The sequence below is a fragment of the Dasypus novemcinctus genome, chromosome 11, assembly GCF_030445035.2.
Source record: "Dasypus novemcinctus isolate mDasNov1 chromosome 11, mDasNov1.1.hap2, whole genome shotgun sequence".
In the NCBI taxonomy this organism is placed as follows: Eukaryota; Metazoa; Chordata; class Mammalia; order Cingulata; family Dasypodidae; genus Dasypus; species Dasypus novemcinctus.
The window spans coordinates 82,905,776-82,918,958 of record NC_080683.1 but is presented as its reverse complement, the minus strand read 5'-3'; the positions used below and the strand labels follow the sequence as shown (position 1 = coordinate 82,918,958).

General features: G+C 46.6%; 1 protein-coding gene across 2 annotated transcripts in view; it reads left to right on the top strand.

Annotated features, from left to right (window-relative positions):
* Window positions 1–13,183, top strand: part of BEND3 (BEN domain containing 3) — a 36,661-nt gene that overhangs the window by 9,710 nt on the left and 13,768 nt on the right. For both annotated transcript variants that reach the window (XM_004478724.5, XM_058307220.2), the window contains exons 2-3: window positions 3,498–3,545; window positions 4,029–4,231. In XM_004478724.5, coding sequence (XP_004478781.1) covers window positions 3,509–3,545; window positions 4,029–4,231 — 240 coding nt within the window. In that variant the 5' untranslated portion in view covers window positions 3,498–3,508. The remainder of the gene's footprint in view (window positions 1–3,497; window positions 3,546–4,028; window positions 4,232–13,183) is intronic.

The following is a 13,183-nucleotide window of genomic DNA, read 5'->3' as shown; positions in this document are numbered from 1 at the left end:
CATACCTAAACAATAACTGTATAGGAAAAGTTGTGAACTTAGAAAACAAGCATGATAATGTCATACAGGGCCTCCCATAATCACTCCTCCACCAACACCTTGCAATGTTGTGAAACATTTGTTACAACCTATGAAATAGCATCTTCAAAATATTACTACTACCTGTAGCCCATATGTTACATTTGGTATTCCCTCCACCCGATTATTAACACCTTGTGTTAGTATTACAGAATTCTTATAGTTCCTGAGAGAATGTTCTCCTTTTTGCCCTGCTAACCACAGTCCATCCACCACCACAGGATTCTGTGTGTTATACAGACCCCTGCCTTGTGCAGTCCTTTCAGTGTGCACGCTCAGTGGCTCTCATTTTCTTCACCGAGCTGTGCTGCCATCCCCTCAGTCAATTTTAGAACATTTTCACTATACCAAATGGAAAAATTGAGGACAGGGTACTTTTTAACCAAATATCCTTTTGTACTTTTTGAATTTTTTGTTCCATGTGCATGCATGTATTACCTGGCCAAAAAATAAATGTCTTCTCTTCAAAAGAACTCAAAAGTATAATAAATTGACCTGGCATTTGCACATTTTTCCAACGTTTCCAATCTTTGTGGCATTCTTCCTGGGCCCCAGTGGGTCTCCCCACATCCCTGCCTCCCCCTGGCCTTCCCTCACAGCCTGTCGTCCCTCCCCAGCACCCGTTCTGCCCCAAGCCCGGGGCGCCCTGCTGTTCAGAGGCAGAGTCATCTTGTTTCTCCATGAGGCACAGAGGTAGCCCCAAGCCCTTCAAGGTATTGCATTTATGTAGCCAATTTAAGCAACTTACTCTTTGTAATTTGAGTATCCAAAGCATTTTGTTATTTTGTTTGGGATTTCCCTTTTGTACTTTTTGTGAAATGAAAGCCTTTCTGATGACAGCCTAATCTCTCACCCACGTGCCCTGCATGGAAAATTGAATATTGTCCCTCTCACTACACAGGAGAGAGACTAGTAGACATTGTGATAAAAGATCTATACTCCTGTGAGCTCTGCAACATTTAAAACTTTTCTGTACCAATGGTAGCCCCTTGGCCTGAGGTTCCCTATGCTATGTGTTTTTAAAAAATAAGCATATTCATTTATGAAACTAACCACCAGCGCTTAGTTCAGTTTGAGAGTTACCTTCTGGTTAGGTAGTCGATGTCTTAGAACCTGTGGCATCTAAAGTAGAGGTAGCAGCAAACTACACTGGTCTCATTTACGCAAGTCTCCTTCATTTGTGTATATCTCCCATGCCTTGGTAAAGGGCTTCTGAGGGACCTGCAAGCCATCCCTTGGATTTTCAGGGATGATGTGGGTGCATACCTAGACAGTCCCACAGTTCGGGGGTCATGGTAAGAGGGATGAGAGAGTCTTGAAGAAGAATGTTAAAATGAGAAATTGTCTAGCAGGAAGTCTCAAGGAGATTGTAATCCTAGCAGCCTTGAGAACAGGTGATGGGAGCTGTACCTGTGGTTATGTGAGGGGAAAGTGGTTCTGGGGCCTGCCAGGCATCAGGGTGCTGAGTGTCCCCCCATGACGAAGTGGGGAGCAGAGCTGGTGTCCCTCATCCGGGCAGATGGCCGTGAAGTGGAGGTGGCAGTGTGACAGCAACCCCTTTGAACCCCGCCGTGGTGCTGGTTTGCTGTCCCTAATTCTGCACAGGGATGGAGGGAAGTGACGCGCACGCCTTCTCGTAGGGCTCAGTCCGGTTGGGCATAGTCTAGTTATGGGCACGGCACAGACTGGATTTCCAGTAGGCTGTGGGATTTGGGCTCCATGGCTTCTGTTGGACAGAGAGATCCAAGTCTGGAAACGGGACCCCTGAGCTAATCAAAAGAACCTTCATAGAAGCCCAAGGACCCTGTCGCCTCTCCCAGCTGGTGGGAATCCTGGTTCTGCCATTTAATAGTTGTATAACACTGGGCAAGTTCTCCCCCCCCCCTCGGTTTCCTTACTGGATCACTAAAGGTGGGTTTAAAATACCTCGGGGTTTGAGGGAGGCACCGGACACACTGTTTGTGGGCTGCAGATGTTAACGAGGGTACTCACCTCCCTGCCCACAAGAAGCCAGGTAAACGAGAAATCCCCCAGCTTCCCAAGGAGGATGCCTTATTTGCTGGCGTGGAGAGGGGTTCAGTGTACCGTGTGCTCGTTATTCCCCCAGTAATCCAGCATCTGTCCTTGGTCTATAAATACAGAAGTGTCTTCCAAGCCAAGGTGGTCTGCCCAGGAAGCAGCCTCTTCCTGCCCCCCCACTCCTGCAAGCCTTCCAGGTGCCCTCTGGCTCTCCTCCCACCTTCAGGCAGGCTGCTCAGGTGTGTGCTATTCCCTCGCCCTGACCTGACCCACCAATCACTGGGGCTCAGAATTCAGGCGCTAAATTGCAGGCTGTGATGGTCCTTAAGCAACTGCCCTGCATGCTCACCAGGTCCTTTCCCGTCAGAGACCACATTCAAAGCTCTCAAAGACTATGTGGTATTTCTTGTCGTGGTGTCAGTTCCGTTCTGGGTGGGCACTGGGAGTCAGAGGTCAGCTCTGCCCTGGACCGTGCAGCCCGTCGTAGGGTGATAGGGCCCCACCAGCCCCTTATCATCTCTCTCCCTCATCAGGAAAAAGAAGTATTTGGACCAGGTTGTGTGGCATGTTAAACTAGCCCTACACTTTAAAACCCCTCAGTGCTTTTGTCTCCTTGTTCCTGCAGGGGGCTACAAATGAAGAAAGGGCTAGCTAGACCAGTGCTGTCTGGTAGAAACAGAATGCGAGCCACTTATGTAATTTTAGGTTTTTTTTCAGCCACATTAAAAAGAGGTGAAAATAATTTTAATAAATATTTAGACCAGTCTGTCTGAAACAGTGTTATTTCAATATGCAATCAATATAAAAATTATTAAACTACTTTACATTCTTTTTGTTATACCAACTCTTGGAAATCCAGTGTGTATTCTATACTTGCAGCACTTCCCCATTCGGACGAGCCACATTTCAAGTGCTCAACAGCCACGTCTGGCTGGTGGCTGGTGGCTGCCGGCTGCCGGAATGGGCAGAGCAGGGCTCGTGGGACCCCCTGGAGCCCCTTGGCCTCAGCTCCTTTCCACTGGATCCACAGCCTCCATCCGTATCCAGGCTTTTGGCTCCATGGCTGGATTGTTAAAAGTTGGGGCTAAAAGAAGCTCATCCAAACCCTGGGGTCTTTTGTAAGACTTGATTTCCTCAAGTATTCCTTACCTCTGTACATGGCTCCCAGGCGATGTTTTAGGACACATGCTGCCCACGTAAAGCCTCGGAGGGCGGCTCCCTGCAGACGCCAGGCCCTGGGCCTCCTGGGCACCTGCAGATCAGAGAGAGGAGGGAGCCTCCACGATGCTGCGTGGCCGGGGCGGCTCCACCTTCTTCTTGCCCAGAGCTGGGGTGGGGAGTGGAAGTTAAGAAATAAACCAGCCAATCAACCAAGACTTTGTCTTTGTCTTTTCATTTAGTGGAATAGAAGATGAACTCAGCTGAATTCAGTGAAGATGTAGAAGAAGGTAAAATGAAAAATCAACAAAACCTGTTTTAAAAAATGTTTTAATTTAATATTTTTGATTAGGTAATACAGTCACATGGTTCACATACTTTTTAAAACCTATATAAAAGTATGAAAATATCCCTGGTTCCCATCCCCCTCTACCCACACATCCATTATGACTATCTTATGCATCATTCCAGAGCTACTTGTAAAAAAGCATCACGTGCAAGATAATATTTCTCTCCCTCCATCTCCGCCCCCCCAACCCACAAAGACTTTAAAAGCAGTTTTTGAACAAAATATCCTTGGAACAAGGTTTTCTTGTATAGCATTAGTGTGATAAGATAAAAAATTGCCATGTGAAAAGTACAGTTTTATTGTGACTAGACATTATTATCCAAGCAATAGTGTCCGAGGGTAGCCCACCAACAACCTGCTGCTCATCTCTGAGCTGCGTGGCAGCTCTGGTTCTCCACTGAGTCTTATTTCTTCTCTACCACAGTTCTAAAAAATAATACTGTGAAAGTGGAGACAGAGGCCGAAGATGCTGCCCTGGACTGCTCAGTAAATTCCAGGTCCTCTGAGAAGCTGCCCCTGGACAGCGTATTCACTGCCCTCCAGGACTCCAGCAAGCGGAAGCCGCCCGGCAGCGACGGGCAGCCGGACTCTGCTCCCAGCGTGAAGAGGAGGCGGCTGATTCCCGAGGTGAGGGCTCGCCCCTTGGGCCGTGTGCTGGCCTCCTGCTTCCTCTGCCCGGGCGCCAAGTCTGTACTCCTGGGCACCAGGGCAACTGCTAAGCCCTGGGGCATTTAAACTGTCCCATCTCGGGGTTCAGTTTCCGGAAGGTGTCTTTAGCTGGGATTCCTGTCTCTGGCTGCTTTTCAGGTCTTTGCCTTGCTCCACAGGGAAAGCGAGAACTTGTTGCTGACAGGGAATGTCAGTAGAAAGCCTCCCACACTACATAGTCGACTGATTTCCTGGCGAAGTCAGGGATTTGCAATTCTTTAATATCTTTTAAGGTAGCATATTCACTAAAGAAACGCTTCAGTGAAGCTTTTTGTAACCTGGGGAATTATATTCCCTCTGTCACCCCTCAGTTACCTATTTCATAAATTTGCTTTATTTATTTACTTTTTAAAATTTCTCTCCCCCTGCCCCCGCATTGTCTGCTCTCTGTGTCCCTTCGCTGTGTGTTCTTCTCTGTCAGCTTGTATTCTTGTCAGCGGCATGGGGAATCTGTCTCTTTTTGTTGCGTCATCTTACTGCGTCAGCTCTCCATGTGTGCAGTGCCACTCCTGGTCAGGCTGCACTTTGCACAGGGCAGCTCTCCTTAGGGGGCGTACTCCTTGTGCATGGGGCTCCCCTACGCAGGGACATCCCTGTGTGGCAGGGCACTCCTTGTGTGCCTCAGCACTGCGCATGGGCCAGCTCCACACGGGTCAAGGAGGCCTGGGGTTTGAACCCTGGACCTCCCATGTGGTAGGCGGACGCTCTATCTGTTGAGACAAATCTGCTTCCCATAAATTTGCTTTATGTTAACTGTCTGCTGGCTCTTATGAACTTTGCCAAATGCTGAGAAAGAGAGAAATAGAAGATGTGAGGCATCGTGCCCCATCCAGCGGCCTAGGGCCCCGTTGCCAGGTGTGTACACATGAGAGCAGCCCTGAGACTGAGGAGGGCATGGGGCCCGTGCCCCCTTGCCAGGGTCAGCCTAGCCTCCCCAAGGCCCTGCAGGTGTGGGGCACCTTTAAATCTTAGCATCTTCCTGAGCTTTCCAACCCAGCCACATACTCGGACTCTTTGTGGGGACCCACCTGAGCTTTCCATAAGCATCCTAGCCTCTGTGTGTCTGTCCGTATGAGCCCAGGTGTCCATGGCTCACCCAATAGCCTGGGGCTATTCTGGTTGTTGTTGGTTGTTTTAATTTTCCCCTCTTGGATATTAGGGTAGATCAAAATAAATTAATTGGGAATTTGTGGTTTTAGGGAATCAGGCTTCAGTAGGTAGAGACCATCCTTTTTTTCAGTTAGCAAAATGATGGTGTTCATCAGGATTTAACTATACATGTATACATTAGTGTTTTTATGAGGATCTGCATTCCATACCATGGATTATTGAACAGTACATTTATTTGCTTGTTTCTTATTTGTTTAGGGTTATTTTTCAGGCAGCTTTATTGATAGGTACACTTCACATACCATTTAACTTATCAGTTTAGAGTGTATAATTGAATAATTTTTGGTATATTCACAGAGCTGTGTAACCATTACCAGAAATCAATTTTAGAGCACTTACATCACTCTGCAAAGAAACTTAGTCCCCATTAGCAGTCACTCTTTGTCTTCCCCCAAAACTCCTAGCCCCTGGCAACCACTAATCTACCTTCTGTTCTAACAGATTTGACTGTTCTGGGCATTTCATATAAATGGAATCATACAATACATGGCCTTTTGTGACTGGATTCTTTGACTTAGCATAATGTCTTCAAGGCTCATCCACATTGTAGCATGTATCAACACTACATTCCTTTTTACAGCCAAATATTTTATTGTGTGAATACACTATATTTTGTTTATTCATTTATTAGTTGATGGACATGTGGGTTGTTTCCACTTTGGGCTTTTATGAATAATACTTGAGCAATGTATTTTTTAAAAATTTATGCAATCCAGAAAAAAGAGTTGAATTCCTTTTTATATTTTTTATTCCCATGAATGTTTTCTATAAAGGGATAATTAGGAATCTCCCGTCCTTAACTCTGCCTGCCTAAACCAGCCACTTGTTGCATACCTTGTGACTCTGGGGAAAAGTTTGCATGTGTGGATGATAGTTTCTGGTACTGGAAGTAAGGAGTAGATTAAAACTCACAGATTCTGCCCCCTCCTGATACCTGCTATGGCAAGTGAAAGCTATAAGATAGTACAGAAGCTCGTTTGAAAAACATTTAGCCATTTACTTTCAAATGATCCTTTATTGAAATATTTTCCTTTGTAGTCCTTAAGGAGCTGGGCGCTCCTCTGCACCACTGTTGATGTCACCTGTGATGTCATGACGGTAGTCATCAGCAGTGCAGCCTGCAGGCTGGGCGGGCCCCCAGGATCTCTCTCATAGTTCCAGAGCGTTCTCTGGCTAAAGATGGTGCTGCATTTTGACAGTCTCATCAAAGGTGGTATTTCCACTGTGCTTGCTGTTTTTCTACTCCTTTCCATCTCTGGGTCTCTGGGTGGTTCCTTGAGGGCTTAATGATCAGGGGGAGGCAGACTGTACCCCCTTCGCCTGGGCCTGTCTGAAGGGTCAGTTTCATTGTAATCCCTAGACCCTTCCAGCCACCAGGTGCCTTGCCGATGTCATTACTGACCTTTGGAGACAAACCTGGGGGCTAGTCTTTTGTGCCAGGGTGGATAGGGTGCTGATTTCCCCACCGGTGCACCTCGAGTACATGACCTCAATCTCACTGGGGTTGACCTTGGGCAGCGTGGGGGAGGAACTTGGATGTGGGATGACCGAAGAAAATTGTACTTTGGCCTCCTCCAAGCTGAAAGCCAAAAGCTTATTTTCTTTTGTTTTTTTTTTAAACTATAATTTATCCTTTACCCTAATGATTGGTATTTTGGTATTTTTCAATTTTCTGTTATTATAAATAATGCCACATCTGTATACATAAACCTAGTGCCCTTATGCGAGTGTTTCTATGGGTTAGATTCCTAGAGATTATTCTGAAAGTACTGAGAAGTTAGAAGTTCCTAAAGGAACACTGGAAATATTTTCTTATTTTCTGGGTCACATTACATTTCTGTTTATGATCAATTCTGCAAACTACTTCAAGTTTGCAGGTACAGCCCAAGTTCAGGAAACGGGAAATAGAAGGCAAAGTTGAATTCATCAGTTTGTTTATGCTTTTTTTTCTCCTTTACTAGAGAAGTTGTACGTTCACAGAATTATCATGCATAAAATATAGGATTCTTATATACCACCCTATTATTCAAACCTTGTCATTTAGGTTTTTCTTTTTGTTCATTTTATTCTATTCTTAAAGAAATTTTAGCTAATAAAAGTTATATCTAGAATATTGAGGATACCCATATAATGCACCCTCCTATCCCTCTCCCATTTTCCCTTATTAATAATATCTTTCTTTAGCGTGGTACATTTGTTACAATTGAACAAATATTGAAGTATTGCTACTCACTAAGTTTACATTATAGTTTACACTTTACACTATACTATCCTGTAGGTTTTGACGAAATGTATAATGTGGGAGTGGATGTGGCTTAAGTGACTGATCCCTTGCCTCCTACCTGGGAGGTCCCAGGTTTGGTCCCAGCTGCCTCCTAAAAACAAACACAACAAGCAAACAAATGAAAAAAACTCAGGGGAGCCAATGTGGCTCAGTGGTTGAGCGCCATCTTCCTGCATACAACGTCCCAGGTTCAATCCCCAGCCCTGGTACCTCAAAAAAATATATAATGGCTTATATCTGTCATTGCAGTATCATGCAGAACAATTCCATTATCCCAAAAATGCCCCATGTTAATACCTATTCTTCCCTCTCCCTCTCCTCAGAACCTCTAGTGACCACTGTCTTTATATCGGTGTTAAAAGTACTTCCATTGCTAGAATAACAAGTTTACTTTGGTTCATAATTGGAATATCCCTTATGTTTGTTCATTCCTCCATCTTAAGGATTTGGGACTTGCCATCAGTTTTGCTGTGTAATAAACCATCCCAAAATTTAGCAGCTTGAAACAACTCCTATTTTATTTGTTCACAATTCTGTGGGTCAGCTAGTCTTTCTGATTTGGCCTGACCTAACTCACCTACCTGTGGCCTCATCTGGGATGCGTGGGGTGACTGGCTGGCTCATCCCATTATGTACTTTCTCATCCTCTAGGAGGCTAGTCCGGGCTTGTTCATGTGATGAAGAAAGAGTTCTTAGGAGCAGGGGAGGGCAATCTCCAAAGCCCAAGCATTTTGCAGACCTCTGCTTGCATCATATTGATGAAAGCAAGTCAGGTAAAACTAGACTCAAGGGGTGGAAAAATTCTCTCTCTCTCTCCACCGCTCTTGCCATTTTTACTCTACCATGTGGCTGTGCAAATAAAACCTAGGCGTATATAACCTACAATGGAGAATTGTATTCTGTAAGTCAGTCCTCTTTATCACTTTTCAGCCCCTTGCTCTCTACCTGGGACCCCTGATCTGTTACTTTCTCCCATTTCTTTTCCCTCTCTACCTGAATGAATTACTGGCCTAACACACCTGAGTGCTCTTGAAATTCATTTCTGCAATATAGTATAGAGCCTAAACAAAATCTGGTAACATAGTCACATATGTTTATATTTCAGTGAATGGGCTAGAGAAGGCAGTTCTTAACGCATCAGATTTTGGAGTGGGAAAAACATGTTAAGTCCTGGATATTCTGTTGATTTTGTTGTTTACCTTAGCATCTGGAAGGTGAGGTTGATTTCCTTATCCCTCTTGTTCTGTAAAAGAAATGTACGAAAATATGAACTTTTTTTTTTAAGATTTATTTTTTATTAATTTCTCTCCCCTTCCCCCCCTCCCCCCAGTTGTCTACTCTCTGTGTCCATTCGCTGTGTGTTCTTCTGTGACCATGACCGCTTCTATCCTTATCAGTGGCACCGGGGAATCTGTGTTTCTTTTTGTTGCGTCATCTTGCTGTGTCAGCTCTCCGTGTGTGCGGTGCCATTCTTGGGCAGGCTGCATTTTCTTTTGTGCCAGGCAGCTCTCCTTATGGGGCGCACTCCTTGTGCATGGGGCTCCTCTATGTGGGGGACACCTTGTGCGTATCAGCACTGCATGTGGGCCAGCTCCACACGGGTCAAGGAGGCCCAGGGTTTGAACCACGGGCCTCCCATGAGGTAGGCGGATGCCCTATCCATTGGGCCAAGTCCACTTCCCAAAATATGAACTTTTGAAATACTTGCCCTCCCACTAGAAGGTGTCATGTAAATTTTTTTAAAAATTTATTTTTACTTATTTCTTCCCACCCCTTTGTTGTTTACATTTGCTGTGTCTGTTGTGTGCTGGTCTTTTTAGGAGGCACTGGGATCGAAACCTGGGACTTCCCTTGTGGTAGGCGGGAGCTCAATCACTTGAGCTACATCTGCTTCCCTGTCATGTGATTTTAAGGCAACATTTCCTCTTGAAAGTTTGTGTGTGTTGATGTGTCAGTTAAATCAGTAGTCTTGGAACCCCAGGAACTTTGGGACAGTCCATCAGTTTTATGAAATTATAGTATAGTTGACTTTTCAAAATGATACTAGTCTTAATTCAGAGTGATAGTCTTTTATCCTCCTTCCCCTGACTTTTCTCTGATCCTTCTTAGATATATGGATATGAGTGGGAGTGGGAGTAAATGCCACTTTTTCTTAAGGACTTTCACCAAAGGTAAGGCAGGAGGAATGGGGGTGCTGGAACCATGCTAATCACAAAAGTGGAGAGGAAGTACATTAACATTTATGGCGTAAATAGCACCATTCCATGTCCTGTGTCATTCCTTCCATAGTATAAACCACCATGATGAAGGAATTAATATTAATAGTTCCAGTCGATAGCTTGTAATTTAGAAGAAAGCGCCGCGGCCCACCTCCTCTGAGTCATCCCGCAAGCGTTGTAAAGACCCGCAGGTGGAGTCCCTGGTGTCAGGCCAGGCAGGAGCTCACCGCAGGCCTCGGGCCGGGGGTGTGGGGTGTGGGGTGAGACGCAGCACCCCTCGGCTCCCGTGAGGGTCTGAGCTGGCTCGTGAGGAGCCCCGCCGGCCCTGGAGCACGGCTGGCGGCCTTCGGGGACGCTGCTTTGCTGTCTCCAGCCCCGGCCCCGCTCCCACCCCGGTGGCCAGCGTTCAGCTGCTTCCCCGCGCATTCATGACCAGGAAGCCCACGTGGCCCGGGAGGCCTGATGCCCTTGAGCACGGCCCGGCCGAGCGCCCATGATGCTGAGCTAGTCAGAACCTACGTGCCCCCATCTTCTCTCCTCCGCTCCCAGGGGAAGGACGGGGAGGAGGCGAAAGGCGAGGTTTTGGGTGGTAGCTGTGGATGCTGAGAGAGCAAAGTGCCTGTCCTTTCTCCACACTCGGACTTTGTCAGGGATGACAACTTGTATGAGCGACATTTAGTGCAGACAGTGCTTAGAAGAAAAATCAGACCTCCCTCAAAAAACCCAACAAAGGGCTTCTGAAGACTCGCTTGGCACCTCCACCAGAGAGGGCTTCGTAGCCAAATGCAGCAGATGTGGGAGGGGAGTAGCCAGCGTTTTTATTGGTAACCATCTTTTTGTTCCCAGAAGTGGGGGTGATACTCAAGAGCTGTGAGCCAGGCACAAGTGAGCTTTGTTCTCCTGATTTTTTTTTTCCTTTTTGTTTGTTATAATCCTAAAGTACCGTTCTGTGTGTGTGCGTGCGTACGTGTGTTTTCAGTTGGAGAACAGAAGGCCACCTCGTTCGCTCACTGCAGATGTACTAACCACCTCCTAAGTGGCCGTTGCCCTGGTACATCTGGGCACTCATCATCGTTTTCGTGACAACCAGAACGTGGGTGTGCTGTGGCCATTCCAGTTTAATGAGGCTCCGAGAAGTTGACACTGCCAGTCTTCTTTGATTCAGCCTGTGCCTTCGTCCACCAGGCGGGTGGCCCTTTGGGTTCTTGGGGGTGTTTGTAAGATGCCCAGGGAGCCGTTGTGGGCTTCTGGCCCTGCGGTTTTGCCATCTCTTCTGCTCTTCCTTGTCTCCCTTCATCAGTTGCTTCAATTCCTCAGATTCTTACTTCTTAGAGTGGTGGAGCACATTCTCCACCCCTACCTTAAGCTGCTGGGAGTGTGAGGGTGACTCACAGGGTGAAGCCGCGGGAGCAGGGCCTGCCTGCCTTGTCCCGTGTGCCCAGACCCCGTGCCATGCCTGCAGACATTGGCACCCAGCAGTCCCTGTGTCCTGACTCGATGTGGTAGAGAGTGCTTCCACACCACCTGTTAAGTAGATCTGGTCATTGAATGATAATGGCAATGATGGAGTAGATAACAGTTCTGTCAAAAATGAAAAGAAAGGTAAGCTTCACCCCCACAGCAGGTTTCCAGGGGGATATGACACCAGCCCCCAAGTTGCCGATGCACGTGGTTTCCCCGGTTGCCACATTGATTCTCACCTGCCCTCTCTCGGGAAGGTGTGCTGCTTTCTTGGTGTTCCAGCGTGCTGCCTCTCTAAGCACCAGTTAGCTGTGCATCATCCGTGGAACTGAATTCCACGGCTCTTCTTGCATCTGGGGTCCTACTGAAGATGCTTCATGCTTGGAGCATCTCCATGGTGACCCCAGCCCTGGGAAGTTGCTGGGCAGGGACCCCTGGACTCTCCCTTAAAAAGCCTAGGTCTTACCCCTCATTCAGAATCAAACATCAGCCTCTTATCCACAGACAGATTCTCTGGCTGAGTGAGAAGTTTGAACATCTCGCGAGGCGAAGGGTACTTGTGGTAGAATGAAATGCCCTGATCAAGGTCTGGGGTGGATGCTGGCAAGGCAGAGCCTGAACTGTGCAGCAGAGCTCCCATATGGTTGGAAGATGAGCCTCGGAGAGTTGGGAATGGTGTCAGCCACATAGCCGGTGCCAAGTAGCACAGATTTAAAGATTTCTTGATACTCCTAGACAGCTGAGCAGAGATTTTATCATCGGTAGCAAATGCAGCCAGCCCATCTCGTTGCCTTGGCAGCGTTTTTAGAATTAATTGGAGCGCTGAGTTGACAGGACACCAGTATGTGGGGCCATCTAAGAACTTTCTCTTCAGTGCTTACGTGGTGTTCTGTGTTGAAATTTGTATCCAAGGTTTCCAGGAGTGAGGAATATTGCCCTCTACTGGGATGCTCACATTTTTCATTCAAGCAGTTTAGCCAAAAATGTTTCTATTGACGCAGTGTTTCTTAACATCCCTGGTAGAAATGGAAACACTTTTATTAATGAGGGCTGGATATTGAGAGTTCCAGAGGGGATTTCCAGTTCTAATATGCTCTCACCTCCCGCCTGCTGTAGGACATGGGGGCGGCACAGGGCTTGGGTTCGTTGGTGTCCCACTATCTGGTAGTCAGACAACCTACCCAGGGGTGTTTCCTGGTACTTATTTTGGATACTGGGCATTAATGAGGACATCTCTTCCTCCAGATATACTCTTGTTGATGGTATGCGAGTTTCTGATGATCTCTTTCTGCAACAATTCCTATTGTAAATGTACTTGGAGGATCACTTTTAAAGCAAAGACCTCCTTTCTAAAAGGGCTCTTAGTATAGTTACATTTGAAAATAATTGGTATTACTAGCTGACGTTTCTCTGTATTTGTAAAACCGCATAGTAATCTTATAGTCCATGGGACTTCCGAAATTGTTTTGATGTTTTTCTTCCATCTGCTCTATCTTTTTCCTTTCTTAATTGTGCTCTCCCTCTCTGTTTCTTTCTTAATTTGGTCATGACCCACCAGGTAAATTTCATCATCCACTGTAATGGGTCAGGATCCATAGTTCAAATCCCCTTTAGGGGAAGCGGACGTGGCTCTAGGATGTGGCTCAACTGAGAGCGTCTGTTTATCATATGGAGGGTCCAGGGTTCAATCCCCAGGGCCTCCTGACCCATGTGGTGAGCTGGTCCACGTGCAGTGCT